The sequence below is a fragment of the Hordeum vulgare genome, chromosome 2H, assembly GCF_904849725.1.
Source record: "Hordeum vulgare subsp. vulgare chromosome 2H, MorexV3_pseudomolecules_assembly, whole genome shotgun sequence".
In the NCBI taxonomy this organism is placed as follows: Eukaryota; Viridiplantae; Streptophyta; class Magnoliopsida; order Poales; family Poaceae; genus Hordeum; species Hordeum vulgare.
Genome location: NC_058519.1, coordinates 30462223 through 30479880, shown reverse-complemented (window position 1 = coordinate 30479880; position 17658 = coordinate 30462223). Strand labels below are relative to the sequence as shown.

Sequence of the window (17658 nt, the reverse complement as noted above, 5' to 3'; positions counted from 1 at the left end):
TTCTTACAAATCACATAACGTGAAATATATGAAATGAGAATAATCTATAAGGTAACAAACTGGGAAAGAACGAAAAATAAGAAAGAATGGTCACATAGAGTTCATGTAATGGCTAAAATGAAACTTAATGAGGGGTATGTACTTAGTACTTACAGAATGGGGGGGCAACATGTGAATGTAAGAGAGGCATGTCAGTGAAGAAGGATATTTATGAGCAACACACAATGCAACATGCAACAGGAATTTTTCACGCGGTCATATTTGTCTCATAGACAATGACGAAGCAAAAAACGAAAACTACCATTCAACTACTATTATCCATTTTTACATCAATAAAATGTGCATAGGAAAACAATAAAGATCGGAAATGTACTCCACATAATAGTACTAAATGTGAATCCTTGTCCATGTCAAAAGAAGAAAATAGAAGAGGCTCTGCAATACCGGAATTAATTCACGAAAGGTCTTCTCACCTTAAGAGTGAAAGAGACAAGAGGTAACAGAACAAGCAGATTCTTGATAATTTCCAACCTAAATAATAAACTTAAAGTGCTCCTTTAACAATCCACAGTAAAACTGAAAAAGTCTACTCTTCTATATGTAACTCCTCTATTTTTTAATTACCATAATCGAAAGGATATCAAGAGTAATTTTTCCCTCGTGTCTTCTTACTTTACTTGTTTATTTGCATATAATACAAACCATAACTAAAATAGAGCCATCTTTTGAAAATAAAGACCTCATATCAAGTCAAGAGGACTGAAAAATAAAAACAAATCACATAGCGATGCTGCGATAATGATCCGATTCGTCCAATTGCTCATGAAGGATGGTTGCAAGAGTCAATCGACTGTATATAGGAAATATGACAAACATAAAGTGGGATTGGTGAAGAAGTACCTATGGATTTAGTCAATACTGAGCAACGGAGATGCGAGATTAGGGAGACCTAATCTCATATAGGTAGCACAACAGCCACAACGTTGCCGATCTCCCCACCATGGCTCTGCTCTGTTTCGTTCCTCATGCGTACATCACAAGCACCTTGCATAATTTTGGCTGAAATACCTACTATGGATGGCATCATAGAATACATACAGAACAATCAATCACACAAATAAGAGCCCGAGTGTACCACACATCTTCTCCTGAATGCGGATTTGCGTCTTCTCGCAGAAGCTGCTGCTGAAGTTTAGGGAGGCCAGCGCGAAGCGTGCCGTCGACGACGATAGGCATGGGGTGGCAGGGGTGTGAGCATGGCAGAGAATGCGCCAGGTGTGGCGAGGGGTGCGAGGAGGCCCTGTGAAGCTCATCAAACCCGCCCAAAAAAGTTACACATACACACACACACAATGCTTATAGTATATTCAAGCAAACACAATGATGGCCGCTTTTCTCCTACTCGTGCTCTGCTCGCTGGTCTCCGCCGCCCTCTTCGTCCAGCCGGTGCGTTGCGGCGACGCGGGCTGCTTGCTCTCGAACGCGTATGGTGCCTGGTCGAGCGACAGCGCCGACTGCCCCATCGCGGCCATCGTGCGCGCCAGCACGGTCGGCATGGAGGTTAAGGCCTTCAACGGCTTTACACACACCATTCCATAGCTGGCCCGCCCCGGTGGAAACGGCAGTACGGTGTCTTGGGGTGATGGTGATGGGACGCGACGAGAGCGGCAGGGAAGGCCCCTGTGAAGGTGTGGCTGGGCACTTGGGCAGTTTGGGAGTGGGGTCGGGGCTCGGGCAGTTGGGCAGTGGAGCCTCGTATGTGGGGGTGGACGTGCGGCCGTGTGGGCTCAGCGGGCGGTTCGCAATGAGTGGTGAGAGAGACCAAGTGATACCGGGACGTTATTTTCTATCGATGGGATTAGTGTTTCGTTAGCGTGTTTAGTTTCGCTAATGCTTAATTTAGACCTTGAGATATGTGATTAAAGGTTTCAGATTTATGGTTGACTGTGCTTTTTTTTTTTTAGGGCAGTACATGGTGGACCTTGGAGCAGGTGGGAACTCGACAACATTCCATGGAAAATTGTTACAAAATATTTAGAGAAACCTTTTTTCATCAAAGGGGATGTAGCTCAGATGGTAGAGCGCTCGCTTAGCATGCGAGAGGTATGGGGATCGATACCCCACTTCTCCAACTTAATTATTATTTTTTGCTTTGCCACGTCAAAGAGCGATGCTTTTTTGCTTTGCCACGTCAAAGAGCGATGCAATTACTTTTGCCGCGTCCATACGCCGTCCGCTGCCTATTACTTTTGCCGCGTCCATACGCCGTCCGCTGCCTGAAACAGACGCCAAAAATGGCTGCTCCGAGGCCTCTGACAACTGACGGCAATGGCCGCGTTGATTCTGGAGCGTCTGCTGTTCGACTCATCTTCATTCGTGTGCCCATCATTGGTTTCCCTTAGCGCGTGTTCTTCTCGTGTCATTGCGCGATGGGTTCGGCTGTTAATTTGTGTTGTTCTGCAAGCACACAGAGGCCGAGAGGCGAGAGCATCAAACGGGGGCAACAAATCAGGTATGTTTTGCAGAAGCAAGCTGAAGCAGAAGGAAACCGGACGTACGAGCAGATCGTCTCAGACTGAAGCATAAAGGAATCGCGTGTGATCTGATGATGGATTGATGGCCAACTTTGCTTGCAACACCAGGAACAAAGACTTAAAAACTGAAGAAGAAAAAAAGGAGCCATGCCATGTAATGCACGATGATCTTACGCTAGTGACTAATCTACTCGCAAGGAAATGCTCGATGAGTCCGTCTCTTGGCTGCATCCCACGCCCATTCGTTCTTGCCGCCATTGAACGATCCTCCGCCTGATAAGCCACCTGCAAGATCGATCTGGCGAGCCAAAAACCCATGAGACCAGGCCAGACATCCCAGGCAGGCAAGGCAGAGAAAGAATAGCACGCAAATAACGCAGTCCAAAGTCCAAATCCATACGAGACAGAGCAGGACGAATACCAAGAAGTCATCTGTCGCCATCGAGCATCACCGGTTCATTCTATTCTACTGCAATTCTTTCAATAGTTAATCCTCGGTGCTACATGTTTCGATAGAGATCTTTGATCGCTTGTCTGCATATATTTATATTTTCTGGCATGGGCGTATTGTTTTGTGTATTTCAGTTTGTTGTGCTCAAATTCATATGCTTGTATGTTCGACCGTTGATCCTCTAATTTCACTTAGTTATTCAACTGAACTTTGTATCGATGGATATTTCTTAGTAGCACTTCAGTGATTTTCTATCGAGCTTACATAGTCATTCTGCTTGAGATGTTATCTTTCTGCATCACAATTGTCTATTTGAATGTTATCGATTAGTACACCAAGCAGGCTCCAACCGGCCGATCCAAACAAACGCTTACTATGTTCGCATTTTGTCCGTTTGGGTCGGTCCGACAGACATCTGTACCCGCTTTTGCAATTGGGTCGCTGCTTGCGTTTAATTAATACGATCACGGTCTAATTTTAGGCGCCGCAAAAAAAACATAAGTAAACATTTCAAATATATAGAAATCATTAATTAAACATTTAATGTCACCACGAAAGGCCGACGATAGTCCACATTACATTAAATATAAAATTAAATAAATTAAAAACGAGGAGGTGTGCTGTCCTAGACGTCCTCTTCGTTGCCGTCATCGGGTCGATGAGGTCGATCAGCGTCGGTGCCGGGCCATCCCACGGAAGGCCGTCTCCCAGACAGGGGTAACGTCGTCCGCCGGTGGTTGCACCGACGTTCGCTGGGCAGCATGTCGCTCCTCCTCCTCAGCTTCGGCCTCGCACTCCATCAGCTCGATCAGTCGGGTCTCTGTGTCCTCCTCCGACACCCGCCGTTGTTGCCAGTGCTCCACGTAGACCGCCTCCTGCTTCGACGTCGCACCAATCAGACGGGTGACACGTTGACCCACTCGCACAGCACCCCGTCCCAGGCATACAACTCGGGCCAGAGGACCAGCGACCCTGGCTCGGCGGGGACCAGCGGGGCCAGCGGAGGCACGATGCAGTCGCCGGCAGCGAAGAGCGCCATGGCCTCCGCCAGCACCTTCTGGTAGGTCGCCTCCTCCTCCTTGAGACGCGCTCCCTTCTCGCTTGCACGCAGGACGGTCGCCGGCGCGTTCTGGTACGCCGCCTTCGCTGCCACCTCACCTGGTGCAATGGTACGCTCACTCGCTGCCGAGGCTGACGGGAGGAAGATGCCGGCGACGGGAGCATCGGGCGGGGACTTGCCCTTGTCTTTGCTGGAGAAAAAATCCACGATGGCTATGGTTTTGCCGCTGGCGAGGGAGCAGCGGGTGGCTAGATGTGGATGGGGGCGGCTTCTGGAAGAGGATGAGGCCGGTCCCGCCACACGGTTAGATTAAAAAAGGATGCCTATGGATCCTTGACGGATGGGCCCGCGATGGAAGGTCATTGTTAATAAAGACGACGCTCGCTTTGATCGGGCGCCACGTGTGGACAGACGCGAACATGAGAAGGCGCGCGTTGTGTTTGCTTCGTGTCTGCGCCGACGCATTTCATGCGCGGTTTTGGACTGGAAATGGATCTGTGCGGACGCGTTTTGGGTTTGGATCGACACGTTGGGCCTCTACTTTTGTCTGCGCCGATCCAAACAAACAAGGTCGAACGATTTAGATCGCTGCGTTGGAGTTGCTCTAATGACTTTCATAAATAGTTTTCTTAGTAATTTACTTCTATTCTGTTACCTTTCGAGTAAATGCAGCCAATTTATCTCCAGTTTGTCTACTTATGTGTTTGCTTTCACTGTTGGGCTCGAGGGATTTCAAGTTTCAAAAGAAATCCCCATCTAGCCACCCACCCTCTTTATAAAAAGGTCGAGCTTGACCAGGATCAAGCACCCATCCAGCAACATGCGGACCAATCCATCTATTCACTTCGTGAGAAAATCTTGAAAGTTAACTTTCTTTAGCTTGAAAAAAGTCTGCAAGGGCATACCCAAGCAAAATTATGATTTGCATCCTTTGGAATGTCTAGAAAGAGCAAAACCGTCGGATTTTTAGGATGCCTCCCTCTTCGTGTTGGACGCCATTTACCTAGTGAAGGAACAATGGAAGTTGGCTTGGGCCATTGTAATGTAGATCTTTTCTTTAGTTTTTTCATCGTTATGTACATAATCTTACACTCCTTGATCATTCTACTATCTTAATGGAATCGGTAGTGTCTATTTATGCAGAAAAATATATTAAAATTAACCGTGAACACCGATCGGTTTTTGTACTCACGTCAAATTTGATAAATATAAATAGTACTCCCTCCGTCTCAAAATAAATGATTTAAAAATGACTCAATTTTATATTATAATTAGTACAAATTTAAGTCATTTGAGTCACTTATTTTAAAACGAAGGAAGTATTTTTGAAGTTGTTATGCATGTCCGTAGCCTCTCCAAATATTTTCAACAACCGTTTCAGGGAGGAGACCTCGGTGGACGTCAAGTCGATGAAGATCACAACATCATTGGCTGCCGATGGGCTTGAACATACACGCATTGATGACAGCGGATATGAGCGCAATGAGGCACTCCATGACGAATATGAATAACATGGGTGATAAAGGATCATCCCACATGATCAGTCTGTTTTTCAAAATAACAGTTATCTTGCATTCATTAAGAAGAAAAGGTTGCTCAGTCAATTAAGGAAAACCAAACGGAAACCAGATTGCTTAGTTAATTATAAAAAAAGGGCAAAATTGTTACAACCGTCACACAACAAAAAATGTCCATGCGCACCACTCCAAAGAAGGCCTCGGCGAGACAGCACACACGCGTCGTCGTCATCACTCCTCCTCTAGAGGCGTCATCGTCATCCCTACACTATGAGCAAACGACCCGACTCCGCCACAGACGATCGTTGACTCAACCCGCACTGTAGCGGACACGTAAAGCTGCATGAAGATATATGCCAAAACCTCAACCACCTGCGGCCAGGCGACGCAACTCTGACTCTGACGAAGAACTCTGTAAGACAAAATCAGGAACGACCGACACCACGGGAGATCACCAGACGGGCTATCTACAGCCAGTCATCGTATACTACAGGGCACCGTCGCCGCAGCTTCGACTCCATAGCAACAAACAAACCGAGACAAAACCATGAACATATCAAAGAAGAGCCGACTACCGCAACCATTGTCACGTGGACCCGATCAGTCTTGGCATGTGTCATTTGAAGTACTTTGATGTGACATCTAGTTTTTTTATGGTGGAGCTTTGCCATTTGCATCTATTTTAATTCTTTAACTTGTTGGTAATAACTTGTAAAATTGGTCATTCTCTGTAAATAATACTTCCTCCGTTCCAAAATAAGTGACCTGACTTTATATTAATTTTATGTTAAAACTAGTACAAAGTTGAGTCACTTATTTAAAGATAGAGGGAGTGCAAATGATTCCTAGAACCAATCATATAGGAGTACCGTTTTGCCTTCTTGTCGACCTCGGAATAGTTGGGGGTTCAACAACATTCCATGAAGCCAAAGTTAAATTATAGAAGAGAAATTGCATACTCAACAAGGGGATGTAGCTCAGATGGTAGAGCGCTCGCTTAGCATGCGAGAGGTATGGGGATCGATACCCCACTTCTCCAACATACCTTTTTTTTTCTTTTTGCTTTGCCACGTCAAAGGACGATGCAATTACTTTTGTCGCGTCCGTAGGCCGTCCGCTGCCTGAAACAGACGCCAAAAATGGCTGATTATGGGCTCTGGTCTCTGACGGCAATGGGCTGGTGAGCCAGGCCCGGGTAGACAACCTGCTGGGCGCGTTGACTGGGACCAGCGGAGGACGACGTGGCAGGGCGACCAGCGCCATGTGCCACAGGGTCGAACTAGAGAAATCTGAAGTTCTTCTTCTTTTTCTAGTTTTTCTAGCTTTTCTGAGTACCGTTCTGCCTTACGGCCGACCTTGCTCATGTCCCGTGATTCTGGAGCGTGTGCCGTTGGATGGGATCCATCCTCATTCGTGTGCCCGTTGCATTGATTTCCCTCGCGCGTGTTCTCGGTCATTGCACGATGGATTCAGTTGGTGATTAATCTGTTTTCCAAAGCACTCAGGTCTGAGGGCATCAAACGGAGGCAAACTGTAGCATACTCCTTTATAAAGGAAGGAATCGCACGAGCAGGTGATCTGAAACTGAAGCAGAAAGGAATCGCGCGCACGAGCAGATTATCTGAAACTGAAGCAGAAAGGAATCGCGCGCACGAGCAGATTATCTGAAACTGAAGCAGAAAGGAATCGCGTGTGATGCCGGCCAACTTTGCTTGATACCCCGGAAACAAACATTCTCCCGCTCTCGACAACAGAAAAACTAGAAGAAGAAGAAGAAGAAGAAAAGGACCCATGCATGATGATCTCTCTCTTACAGACTTACACTACTGACTAATCTACTCGCAAGGAATGGTCGATGACTCCGTCCGTCTCTTGGCTGCATCCCTCGCGCATCCGTCGTGACCACCACCGTCCACCCATCGTCCGTCTCCGGCTAACAAGGGCGCACCTGCAAGACTGATCCGGCGAGCGAGAAATCCATGAGACCAGCCGGCGTGGACGAAGAAACAGCAGGCAGGCAGGGAGGGAGGCAGGGGGAGAAGAAGAAGCTGTACCAGGAAGAAGGAAGGAGATGGCCGGGCTAGCGGTGGACGATGTGGGAGCACTTGGCCTTGATCCAGCGGAGGCCCCTGCGGAGGGACGCCTTCACCTTGCCCTCCACGGCGTAGGCCTTGTAGCCGGCCACCCTCCCCCGCCGCTTCATCTCCGCCTGGTCCCCCACGAACCACGCCACCGACGACGCCGACGCCGCCCACCGCGCCCCCGCCACCTTCCGCTCCACCGCCCCGTACTCGCCGGCGTAGGGCCGGTACGTCGGCGCCATCTATCCCTCACTAGGCTGGAGGAGCGCGCGCGGGGGAGAGGGAGGTACAGGCAGGGGCACGGCACGACGACAATGAAGGGCAGCTAGCTGCTGCAGCGCAAGGCAGAGGGCCGTTGCTGTGCGTGATATGAAGAGGCCGCAGCGACCCAACTGGCGGCCAGCGGCATCCTATGCTCGGGACCTCGGCTCATATGGCGCTTGCCGTCGCCTCCACGGCCGTCCGATCGGGAATCTGATGCCTCGGAAACGCCGCTCCACAGGCCACGCCGGATAGATAGTCGCATTGTATACCTTTCCGCGTCACATGCCCTCTTCTCTCTCTCTCAAAGTCCTCCACACGACTGTCCCTTTCGTCACCTCGAGACAAGCAATGTGTCCGTTTCACCAATTCCATACATACCATATAATATAATACAGTAATATTTTACAGGTCTAGTATTTAAAAAAATTGTTAGCAGATCGATGTTCAACTTGTGCTCGTCGACGGACACGAACGGAACGGGGATGGAGGAGGCTGGATGACGAGCAATGGCGTGTGCTCCGTGACTGGAACCACACCATGATGCGGCGCGTAGTGGAGCCGAAAGCACCGAGACCGGAGATATCTTTCCTCTCCGAGGACGACAAGCAGCCGTGGCTGCATATCCGCTGTGTACACATACCTTGCTTCATACAAGAAGCACTAGGGATTAGGGTGCTAGCTGCTTTACTGTCTACAAAAAAGAATGTATATTTTTTTCTCTTCTTTTGTGCAAGGATTTTGCTGCTTTATCCCTTTCCGACGCCGCCGGGCTAGCTTGGGATGCCAGTCGCAAACCCCCTCTGCTGCAACTGGGTCGTGGGTGATTGAGCAAAAATATGTCTCCAGCGATTTTCCAGCCGCTCCGAACAGAAGATTGAGATTGTCTCCAGCGATTTTCCAGCCGCTCACCGACATACAAGGCCGGCGGTTGATTTTCAAAAAAGAAGGAAAGCAGAAGTTTCAGGGGAAAAAAACAGGGTGGGTGATTGACATGGAAAATATGTCCATTTGGCAGGCAATGAATGAGCGATGCTACTGGTCTGGATGCCAGTAAGTTTTGCATGCAGATCTTGCAGGAACAATTCAAGGAGTGTTACTTAAACCCCAGAATGGCGTTTCGGCACCCGGAAGCCATGAAAGCCAAAAAAAATAAAAAAATCCAAAATCCAAAAAAAATGATTTCAAAAACTCTGAAAAACATTTGCACAAATAAACAAATGTGCGACTCGTGTGTAAAATTCCAGACCAAAATACTTTGAGACGTGTCCTGTATAAAAAAGACAAATTCATGATCTGAAAAGATGAATAATGGTATGTGTTAAAAAGCTTTAGATTTGTCTTTTCTACATAGCCCTCATTTCAACGTATTTAGTTTTGAAAATTTACACACTTATCTATTATACCATCATCTATTTATGTATTTTTAAAAAAAATTGAAATATTATACCATGCATTTTCATGAAATTTGAAGTTTGAATTTGAAAGCCTCCATGGACCACCAGAGTCCGTGACTGGAACCTCACCATGACAGAAAAATGCACGAATATGCCACTGATGACAGAAGATTGAGATTGTCTCCAACGATTTTCCAGCCGCTCACCGACATACATGGCTGGCGATTGAGTTTCAAAAAAGAAGGAAAGCAGAAGTTTCAAGAAAAAAAAACAGGGTGGTTGATTGACATGGAAAATCTGTCCATTTGGCAGGCAATGAATGAGCGATGCTGCTGGATGCCAGTAAATTTTTGCATGCAGATCTTGCAGGAACAATTCAAGGAGTATTAAACCCACTCCATCGTTCCACATATTTTTTATAATTTTTTTGCACACATGCCAACTGCAAATCTGTCAGCTCTTTAGCAAGCTGGGGACTACGAAGATGGGTTAATCTGACCGAAAAGGTAACAACAGTGCGATCGACAGTGAAATAAAGAAGATCTTAACATAATTACACAAGCCGTACACATGGACAGTAAGTGAAAAGCACACAAGCTTTGCCTAATGACATGTTTTGCAGAGATGTACAAACTGTACATCAAATCTAGCACATGATAAACAAATAGGCTTTGACAGCTTGACCTTCCCTCAAAAGACAAATTAAGACCAGCAAAAAGTATCACCGCAATCGGTTCCAAATAAGTCACCAACTTATAAGTTGAAAAGTGCAAAAAGTGACTTATTTAACCAAACAGACTCAACTTATAAGTCACCCCAACTTATAAGTCATAAGTTGCTCCATCCCAACTTGAAACTTATAAGTTACCCACTTTTACATGAAAGGTGACTTATAAGTCAGATGACAACCAAACAGGCATGACTTATAAGTCATTGGTTTTAAGTCACCTGACTTATTGAAACCAAACAGGGCCTTGTATATATACAAACTTTGGCCCTATATATCAGATTCTCAATTTTTAATGTTTACCAGGTTATGCTCAAAATATTAATTAAATATTCAAAACAAAAAAATCTCATCCGTATTCTCTCTTGTGATAAATAAGAGACGGGATAAAGCATAATTCCAGAAATCAACCTACTAGTGAACTGAAACTCCAAACTGTATTCAAGAGGAGGACATAAACAACTGAAAGAAAGGAAACAAAGTTGACAGTTTGTAACAAAAAGATCATCAGAGGACACCATATCATTGATGAGTTAGATTCATAGAAGATACTGTAAGACAAGAGATCATCAGTGCCCCCCTTCTCAGGAAGATACTGGAAGACCTGACATTGGCCAATAGGGGTTGGTGACAACTCAATTAAGAAGTTAGTTCCAAGAGAAAGTGCATGGTTTAGAAATGACTGTATTTCAAGCTATCCAACATTCATTAACACGTTCGTATCCGTATAATCTTTCCAACTGTCTATAATTGAAAGAATGACACCAATAGAGAGAGAGAGAGAGAAATGCCAGCTTAAAAAGACCACCTACATCAGGAAAACATACTGGCGATGTGACTGACAACATCACCGACGAATGAGTTGAAGCATGACGAGCAGATAGTTCTCATGAGAAACGCTGGCTCTCGGCCGTCACAGGCATGGCAACAATGGCTAGGAAAAGGAAAAGGTGTTGCAACAACCCTATCCTTGTTGTGCGCAATCCCGGACAACGCTAAGATGGTGTGTGTCGCTCGCCGTGCTACGTTCGTGAAAGAAGATTGATCTGAAACATGAAGAATGACAGGTTAGTCCCAGTTAAATACCCATGTTTCAGCAAGGCTGCAGAGTCTAACACAGCTGTCTTCCCATTTAGTTCGCTGTACAATGGCCAACAGCATAGTAGCAGAAAAAAGGACTATAAAAAGGACAAGCAATTATTATTTAGGCTACTAATAGCCACAAACCATTGACACATTTCCACCATAGATGTAGCTACTTAATTTATTTTGGGACCACAGCTGCTACAATGGGATGCCCTACCATAAACTGAATAATTTTCTCTAAACAACCATTTTAAATATGACAAATACAAGGCTATGTCAGAAATTTCGGAGCAAAACATTTCGGAGCAAAACATACTCAATATCTGGGCAATCTAATATGTTATGGATAAAATCAAACTATTACACCCAAATGTTAAACTCATAAAATTGATAAATTAAAACAGTTTGCTCAGACCGCTATACATACCCAATGGGGACCGGGCACAAATGTGCTTGATGCTCTTCTTGACAATAGGAATCAGCTGGTCCTTGGCATTTGCTACTTCTCGGAAATTGCTTCCACCCTCATCAGTGCATTGATTAAGATTACTTGCAGACTGAACAAATTGTGAGCTACTCTGCTGGCTCTGCATGAAATCAGCCCTGGAACAGGATGGGCTCACATCTGTAGAAGTGCAGGCGTTCCGTTGATTTTGTTCTGCTCCTGGTGTGCTTCTGTCATGCTGAATGCTATTCTGCCAAGGATTAGTTGCAGTCCTAGGTCTAAATAGAAGAATACGAATACGCCGGTTCAAGGCACGCCTCCTATCAAGAGTTGCGTGCCTCCCAGTAGGAGTTGACACGGGTTCAGCTGAGATGTGTGACTCAGCTCGCTTATCTTCCTCAGGGGTTTCTATTGGAGAGAGATTCAGATCAAATCCTTGCAAAGAAGGCTGAACGTTTATTGGTGGTGGTCTTTGGAAAACTCCATTTGATATAGATCTGCCAAATGAACTAGAACTGCTATCGGCAGTGTTCATATTACTTTCTCCACGGGGAAGCACCCTTTCCTGTGTTTGTGCATGAGAAGGCCCTTCCACACTGGATCTACACCCACCACAGTACCAGTTGCCTTCTGGTACTTCTCTTCCCAGACCAACACAGAAAGTATGTGCAGACGAATCACATATATCACATAGCAACATGAGATTGTCATCACCACCTTGATTGCACTCTATACATACAACATTTTCGTATGGGTCTAACCAACGCCTCATTTCATCTTCAGTGGGCTGGTATACCTGTTCAAGGAAGAAACAAAACAAATGAGACAACCATGCAAACTGTCACGAAGTTTATTGTTAACATTACTTTCAAGTTAACCAGTGCACAAGTTTCAATTAGCATCCTAAGAATTAAGAGGTTTTATAGATTTCTCAACATCAAATTGTTGTCATGCGAAACATAATCCAAAATTCAAAAGGTTATAAAGTTCTCAACATCTCCAGATTTACATCAATATCAAGGTTGTGAATGCAACAAGAACAGCTCTTATTTACAGAAATATGAATTTACATCATTGAACCCTGAGTTTGAATGGCACAGTGAATGTAATGGATCTGTTATTCCTAAATTGGTAAATTTCCGTGTCATCTCTGCTTATAACACTTTTAACCTACTAATCGACATTTTGGATGGTCGCTAGAAACAACACAGCACACTTTTATAATAAGTAACAGCAAAATGTATGTCCTATTCCTACGGGGACAGGATTTCATGTATTTTAGTGGTAGTTCAAACATCAATGCATTTCATCTCTAACAGGAGCATTCCTCAACCCCAATCCTAGATCTGCGGATATGTAATTTTATAATGACCAAGAGAGTAAACCATTACCTGATCGCGCTTTTCTACCCTAACAGGAGCATTCCTCAACCCCAATCCTAGATCTGCCACCGATGACTTGGTAATTGTGTTGAAACGCCGTTTACACAGTGGACACCTCGACTCCACCTTTGACCACTCCAGGATGCACGCGAAGCAGAAGTAGTGCGAGCAGCAATTAAGCACACCCTGTATCGTAGCTCTCTGCTCCTCTGAGAGGCAGATCCCACATATCTGTTTCAAAGCCTCCTCTGGCTCTTTTCCCTTCTCATCTACCCTCCTAGGAGCAATGGTCCTTCGTGCTGGGGGTGGAGGCAGCTGTGGCACAGCCTCTTGGGGCCTAGGCATCCCCAAATCCTTAAGTTCCTCCTCTGATATGACATAATCAGAATCTGAAGACGAGTCTGACTCAGAACCCCTCTTCCTCCTACCCTTCTTTCTCTTGATCCTCACAGGCTCAGCCACTGGTGCTTCATTTTCAGCATGATCCTCCTCAGATGTCACAAACTCAAATTCTGATGTGTCGGATTCTACCGACGGCCATGCTTCTCCCACACCAACTGGCTCTGCAGTGCCTTCCCTCGTCTTCCTCCCAACTTTGGCCTTCTTCCTTGGCCGGTAATTGACCTCTTCCTCCACATCGTCCTTGACAACAAAATCATCATCATCTTCTTCCTCCTCATCGTCTTCATAGTCGTCAGCCACCCGCCGCTTGCTCCTACGCCGACGTGCTGACGTGCCATTCCTTGTCTTTCCCTTGGAAACCCTGGAACCACTATTCCTCTTACGGTGTTGGCGCCCAGCTGCTGGCTTCCGCTTGGCCAAGTGGTTCCTAGGTTTAACCTTTGTGGCACGAGTTGGGGCATAATCCCCCAAATCATCATCTTCTTCTTCAACATCTTCCTCCTCATCTTCGTCATCTTCGTCCACCTCCGGATCAAAGTCTTCATCCTCATCCTCGATCTCTTCCTCGTAATCATCATCATCCTCATGCCTCTGCCGGCTAGAGCCCGCTGGCTTCACCTTCCTGCCCTTGCCATGAGCCTCGGACAGGTTCCTTGGCTGTAGCGTCTCGGTCTCCAACTCCTCATCCTCTTCCTGATCCTCAACTTCCTCCTCCGCCCCATTGAAATCTGCATCAAACTCATCCTCCTGCTTCAGATTCCTGCCATCGGAGCGATACTTGACTGACTCTGGCATCTCGATCTCCAGCTCTTCATCCTCTTCCTGATCCTCAACTTCCTCCTCAGCCACATTGAAATCTGCATCAAGATCATCATCCTCCTCCTTCACATTCCTGCCACCGGAGCAATACTTGACTGACTCTGGCGTCTCGATCTCCAGCTCTTCATCCTCTTCCTGATCCTCAATTTCCTCCTCAGCCACATTGAAATCTGCATCAAGCTCATCCTCCTCCTTCACATTCCTGCCACTGGAGCGGTACTTGACGGATTGTGGCGTCTCGATCTCCAACTCTTCATCCTCTTCCTTATCCTCAAACTCCTCGTCCCCATCAAAATCCACATCAAATCTGTCCTCCTGCTTCATGTTACTGCCACCAGAGCGGAAGTTGGCTGACAGTGGCGTCTCAATCTCCAACTTCGCATTCTCTAGTTCTTCCTCCTCCCCGTCGAAATCGGCATCAGACTCATCCTCTTGCTCCCCTTTCCTACCCCAGGAGGGGTCCATGGCTGGTTGCGGGGTCTCAACCTCCAACTCCTCATCCTGCTCCCCTTTGAAATCGGCATCGGACTCAATCTCTTGCTCCTCCCTTCTCCGCCGAGAGCGAACCGTGGCTGTACGTTTCGGCCATGGCGTCTCGACCTCCAACTCGTCGTTCTCCGGTTCTTCCTCCTCCCCTTTGAAATCTGCATCAGACTCAATCTCTTGCTCCTCCCTTCTCCGCCGAGAGCGAACCGTGGCTGTACGTTTCGGCCATGGCGTCTCGACCTCCAACTCGTCGTTCTCCGGTTCTTCCTCCTCCCCTTTGAAATCTTCATCAGGCTCGATCTCTTGCTCCTCCCTCCGTCGCCGGAACCGAACCGTGGCTGGGCGTTTCGGCCATGGCACCTCGACCTCCACCTCCTCGTTCTCCAATCCATCCTCCTCCGAGTCAGACTCTACTTCCTGCGCCCTCGTCCTGCCTTGGGAGCGAGCCCTGGGTGCGCGCCTAGGCCTCGGTGTCTCGATCTCGAACCCCTCGTCCTCCTCCCCGTCGAACTCCTCGTCAGACTCGTCTTCCTGCTTCCTCGACCTGCCCCGGGAGCGAGCCGTGGGCGCACGCCTCGGCCGTGGCGTGTCGATCTCGAACTCCTCGTCCTCGTCGAAATCCGCATCGGAGTCGTCGTCGTCGCGCGGTTTGGCCTTCCTGGCCCGGCGGCGAGGCTTGGGCCGCGGCGTCTCCATCTCCTCCAACTCCTCCTCAAAATCCGCATCGGACTCCTCCTCCGGCTCCCGCGTCCGCCTCCGCTTCCGGGCTCGGCCGCGAGCCTTGGGCGGGCGCCTCGGCCGCGGCGCGACGATCTCGAAATCCTCGTCGTCCTCCTCGTCCCCGTCGAAATCCTCGTCGGAGTCCTCGTCGGAGTCATCCGGCTTAGCCTTCCTGCCCCGCCCGCGAGGCCTGGGAGGGCGCCTGGGCCGGCGCGGCTTGTCGATCTCGAAATCCTCGTCGTCGCCCTCCTCCGCCTCCGCCTCCCCGTCGAAGTCGGCGTCAGATTCGTCCTCCGGCTCCGGGTCGGCCTCGTCCTCGGCGGCGTCCTCGTCGGAGCACGCGGCCGCCGGATACTCAACGTCGTCCTCCACCTCCTCGTCCTCGTCCACGACGTACTCGTCGTCGTCGTCGTCGCCGCCGGCCATCTTCGCCCGCCGCAGGACCGCCCCGCCGCCGGCGACCATGTACGGGCAGATCCCTGCACGCACGCACGCACGCCACGAATCCAAATCAGTTAAGAGCATCAGGAGCGGCAGATCGGAACCCCGCGACGCGAATCGGAGGACGGATTTAACTACGGGGGAGGGGGAAGAAGAGTGGGGGGAGAGGCAAAGACGAAAAGGGAGGAGGAAGAGGGAAGATGGGGGAGGGGGAGGGGGGGTTCCATTTCGGGGTAGAGAGGAGGAGCGGAAACACTTGCCTCGCCGCACGAGAATTGAGGAGCCGCGCACCCAACAGTGGGCGACAAAAGGCACCCAAATAGGCAACCCTCGGGTTCGAAACGGGGCTCCCCTTCCCCTTGCCTTCTTCCCTTCCTTCCCCGGCGGAGGAAAGGAGATGATGCTGCTGCTGCTGCTGCTGCTACGGTGGAATTCAAATCTTGGAAGAGTTGTGAACGATCTGATGGCGGTGGTTTTGGATGGAATCGGGTTGGAATTTTGGGAAGGAAGGGGGGTGGAGACGGAGGGGAGGGGAAGGGAGGGTGGTTTGGTGGGGTAGGGCGCCGCTGCGGACCGGAACGGAACGGAACGGAAGCGAGGGGAGGGGAAAGGAGAGTAGGAAACGGAGAAAGCGAGAGGAAGGGGGGCGGTGGGCCTGGCATGTTTATCCATGGCGTCACGAGGAGGGAGGGGGCGTCGTGGTGGGGCCGGGCGGCCGCTGGGCTTGAACTTTACTCCGGCGGTTACTGCTAAACCGGGTGCGTGCGTACGTTTAGATGTCTGTCAACTGACTGGTTTTATTTTACTTTCAACTTGGGCCAGTAGGAAAATAATATGGCGACTTCAATTCCTTCTCACCGCTCGAGTTCTTGTTTATTTTAAGGTGTTTTTTTTTGTGGAAAATTCGCCTAATAAAAAGGAATGTATAGTTGTTTACTTGTGAGGGGGGAAGGGGATGTATAGTTGTTTACTTGTGAGCCGGAGGGAGGAGGGGCATGGCCCAGGTTGGCCTTCATGAAGATCCGCCACTATATGATGCACGCCGCCGTCATTCCTCCCCCCCCCCTCCCTCTCGTTCTGCTAATGGCTCATAGAACAGGTGCATCAGAACAACAGTCGTCGTCGATGAAAAGTTAACGGTGTCAATCCCAATTGTTCCTCTCTAAACTTCCATCATCCGCGTGCGGACCAATTTCGATCGCCACTCTTCCACTAGAGGGGTGGGGGTCATCGTCACTGAGCTTGCATCGCCGCCAGATCTCATCTAATTTCAGTCATTCCACTGCGCCTCACACTGTCGGAATTGCTCAGTCACTTGGGCAAAGTAGAAATCCAACAACTCTAAATCTATATGGCGACCAATCATTTTTTGGTCCCTTTTTTGTTTTTGCTAAAAGTGATATAAATTTGGTTCACATGTAATAATCAGCCAAAACATAAAATAACTAGCATGCAAGCCCCGACAGTCAGATATGAATATTCATCCCGCCACCGCCATGCCGGTTCCAGCCATCCTATGCTTCGTCGCCCCGATTCCATCCTAACTGATTTGGGGTGGGGGTGGGAGCTTCCGATCTAATCATCATATATAATTGCAGTACAAATAATAGTACAAGTAACAAACAATTGTATCCAAGTCTAAATAACGACAACTACAAACATCAGAATGAGCCATATGCACGCCAAGTTATCACCCCTTTCTCACTAAAGTCGAGCAAACTTTGTTGTAGTAGACAGTCGGGAAGTCTTCATAATAAGGCCCCATGGTATTGGCGCACCAAAACAACGTACTCTTGTTGATGAAAAGAAGTTTAGATAGGAAGTATGCGACGTGTAAACACACAAACGA

The 17658-nt window shown here is 48.1% G+C and overlaps 2 protein-coding genes and 2 non-coding genes across 5 annotated transcripts; 2 read left to right on the top strand and 2 right to left on the bottom strand.

Moving 5' to 3' along the window:
• Positions 1-2058: 2058 nt before the first annotated feature.
• Positions 2059-2131, top strand: TRNAA-AGC. The gene has a single exon. It is a non-coding gene; the product is annotated as a tRNA-Ala (tRNA).
• Positions 2132-6528: 4397 nt separating this feature from the next.
• TRNAA-AGC lies at positions 6529-6601 on the top strand. The gene has a single exon. It is a non-coding gene; the product is annotated as a tRNA-Ala (tRNA).
• Positions 6602-7255: 654 nt separating this feature from the next.
• Positions 7256-8055, bottom strand: LOC123429405. The gene is made up of 2 exons (XM_045113447.1): positions 7617-8055; positions 7256-7518 (listed from the first exon to the last, which is right to left on the bottom strand). The coding sequence occupies exon 1, from the start codon at positions 7883-7885 to the stop codon at positions 7643-7645; it is 243 nt and encodes an 80-aa protein (XP_044969382.1). The 5' UTR covers positions 7886-8055; the 3' UTR covers positions 7256-7518; positions 7617-7642.
• Positions 8056-10696: 2641 nt separating this feature from the next.
• On the bottom strand, positions 10697-16372 carry LOC123424637 (trichohyalin-like). 2 transcript variants are annotated; one of them, XM_045108273.1, is made up of 4 exons: positions 16070-16372; positions 12951-15847; positions 11542-12355; positions 10697-11074 (listed from the first exon to the last, which is right to left on the bottom strand). In XM_045108273.1, exons 2-4 carry the CDS (start codon positions 15831-15833, stop codon positions 10842-10844), a joined length of 3930 nt encoding a protein of 1309 aa, XP_044964208.1. In that variant the 5' UTR covers positions 15834-15847; positions 16070-16372; the 3' UTR covers positions 10697-10841. The 2 variants fall into 2 exon arrangements, with proteins under 2 accessions (XP_044964208.1, XP_044964207.1); XM_045108272.1 differs by lacking the exon at positions 16070-16372 and having other exon boundaries at positions 12951-16003.
• Between the last annotated feature and the right edge of the window lie 1286 nt (positions 16373-17658).